Source organism: Hippopotamus amphibius, chromosome 4 (assembly GCF_030028045.1).
Source record: "Hippopotamus amphibius kiboko isolate mHipAmp2 chromosome 4, mHipAmp2.hap2, whole genome shotgun sequence".
Taxonomy (NCBI): domain Eukaryota; kingdom Metazoa; phylum Chordata; class Mammalia; order Artiodactyla; family Hippopotamidae; genus Hippopotamus; species Hippopotamus amphibius.
Genome location: NC_080189.1, coordinates 82,037,315 through 82,039,138, shown reverse-complemented (window position 1 = coordinate 82,039,138; position 1,824 = coordinate 82,037,315). Strand labels below are relative to the sequence as shown.

Genomic DNA, 1,824 nt, shown 5'->3' with positions numbered 1-1,824 from the left:
GCACTGCGTTCTACATGTGTCCGCTCCTTTATTTCTCAAAACGATTGAAGCAGGTGGATTTATTATTCTCTTTTGAAGATAAAGAAACAGAGGCTCAAAAATGTTAGATCCCTGTCCAAAGATACACAGTTAACTCCAAACCAAGTCTGAACCCGATCTGCCAGGCTCTGAGTATGGAATTGAGAAATCTGAGGGGGCGGGTCCTAAATGCAGAGGGTGCTTCAGCACAGGCCAAGGAGTGGGGGGCCACCCCAGCCCCTGCACCTCACCCACGTTTGGTTTTGCCTCACTGCGGACTCCTTTTGTTCCCTAGTCTTGTTTCACTTCTTTCTTATGCTCCTATGCTACCCAGTCATATTTTTTTTTTTTTAACGAATGAGGCAATTTATTAACCCAGCATCATTTGTTCTAATGCTTCTTGTTGGCAGCTGCCACCTGTCCAGCGATTCTGTCCAGATCTCTCTGTCCCTGAGGTGTCAGTTTGCGGCCCCCATCGTGGTCCTTTTCCACCATTTTCAGCCCCTCCAGGGCTTGGAGGACTGGACGGGCTACGCTCTTGGAGCCTCTGCTGAAGTGGCTGGGCATGACATCATTTCTCTGACGCCCCCCATAGATCTTGGTCATGGAGCCAACCCCAGCGCCACCCCGGAGGTACAGGTGCCGTGCTGTGGAAGCAGCTCTTGTGTAGAACCAGTTCTCATCGTAGGGAGCGAGCTCTTTATGCTTGGCCAGCTTGACAGGGTCCACCCATTCAGGGACTTTCAGCTTCCCGGACTTTTTGAGGAAGGCTGCCAGAGCTCTGACGAACTCCTGCTGGTTCACGTCCTTTACAGTAACTCCAGGCATCGTGCGGCCTCCACGCTGCCAGCCAGGGGAAAGTACCCAGTCATATTTTAAGTATTCTTTGATGTCTCTGTAAACCTGCTAAAAAAAAGCAAAAAACACTCCTTAAAAAAACAAACAGGGGGACTTCCCTGGTGGTGCAGTGGTTAAGAATCCACCTGCCAATGCAGGGGACATGGGTCTGATCCCTGGGCCAGGAAGATTCCACATGCCACGGAACCACTAAGCCCATCTGCCACAGCTACTGAGGCTACAAGCCACAACTACTGAATCCTGAGCACCTAGAGCCTGTACTCTGCAACAAGAGAAGCCACTGCACTGAGAAGCCCATGCACCACGACGAAGAGGAACCCCCTCTCACCACAACTAGAGAAAACCCACATGCAGCAACAAAGACCCAACGCAGCCAAAAAAGTAAATAAATTTTTTTAAAAAACACATAAACCAATTAATAAAAAAAAAAAAGTTAGAGCAGCATAGATTCCAAATCCCCTAGGACCACAGTGGCCCAATGGCGATGACATTGATGGAGGACTGGTTTGGGTCTGGGCTGTGAGACAGGCCTAAGCCCGGCTCCATTTCTCCAAATCAGACTTGACCTGCCGTCGGTTTCCTGAATGAGTCTAGTCAGTTGTTACTCTGCAACGTGTGATAACAGGATTTCCCATGAGGTGTTTTAGAAAGGTTTGAAGAGCTTGGGTGAAAAGAACCATAATACAGTCTCTCTCTCTCTCTTTTTTATTTTTTGAATGTCAATACCTCACACCTACTTTTCAGTTACCTTTTAAAGGCAGCTGAAGTGTGTTGTGCTCCAAAGCGGCTGACTCAGAATGAGGAACTGGTCACTGAAAGTACTTGAAGGCTTTTTTTAAAACAGTGAAAGGAGCCCATGCAAGAACTCACTCAGCCCCAGAGATGCCCCTAGATTTTCTCGTACAGGATACATCTTCCTCACCCCACAACAGCAGCAAGGCCCTCGGG

The 1,824-nt window shown here is 48.6% G+C and overlaps 1 protein-coding gene across 1 annotated transcript; it reads right to left on the bottom strand.

Moving 5' to 3' along the window:
* Positions 1-357: 357 nt before the first annotated feature.
* On the bottom strand, positions 358-873 carry LOC130852071 (40S ribosomal protein S19-like). The gene has a single exon (XM_057732719.1). It carries the CDS (start codon positions 844-846, stop codon positions 409-411), a length of 438 nt encoding a protein of 145 aa, XP_057588702.1. The 5' UTR covers positions 847-873; the 3' UTR covers positions 358-408.
* Between the last annotated feature and the right edge of the window lie 951 nt (positions 874-1,824).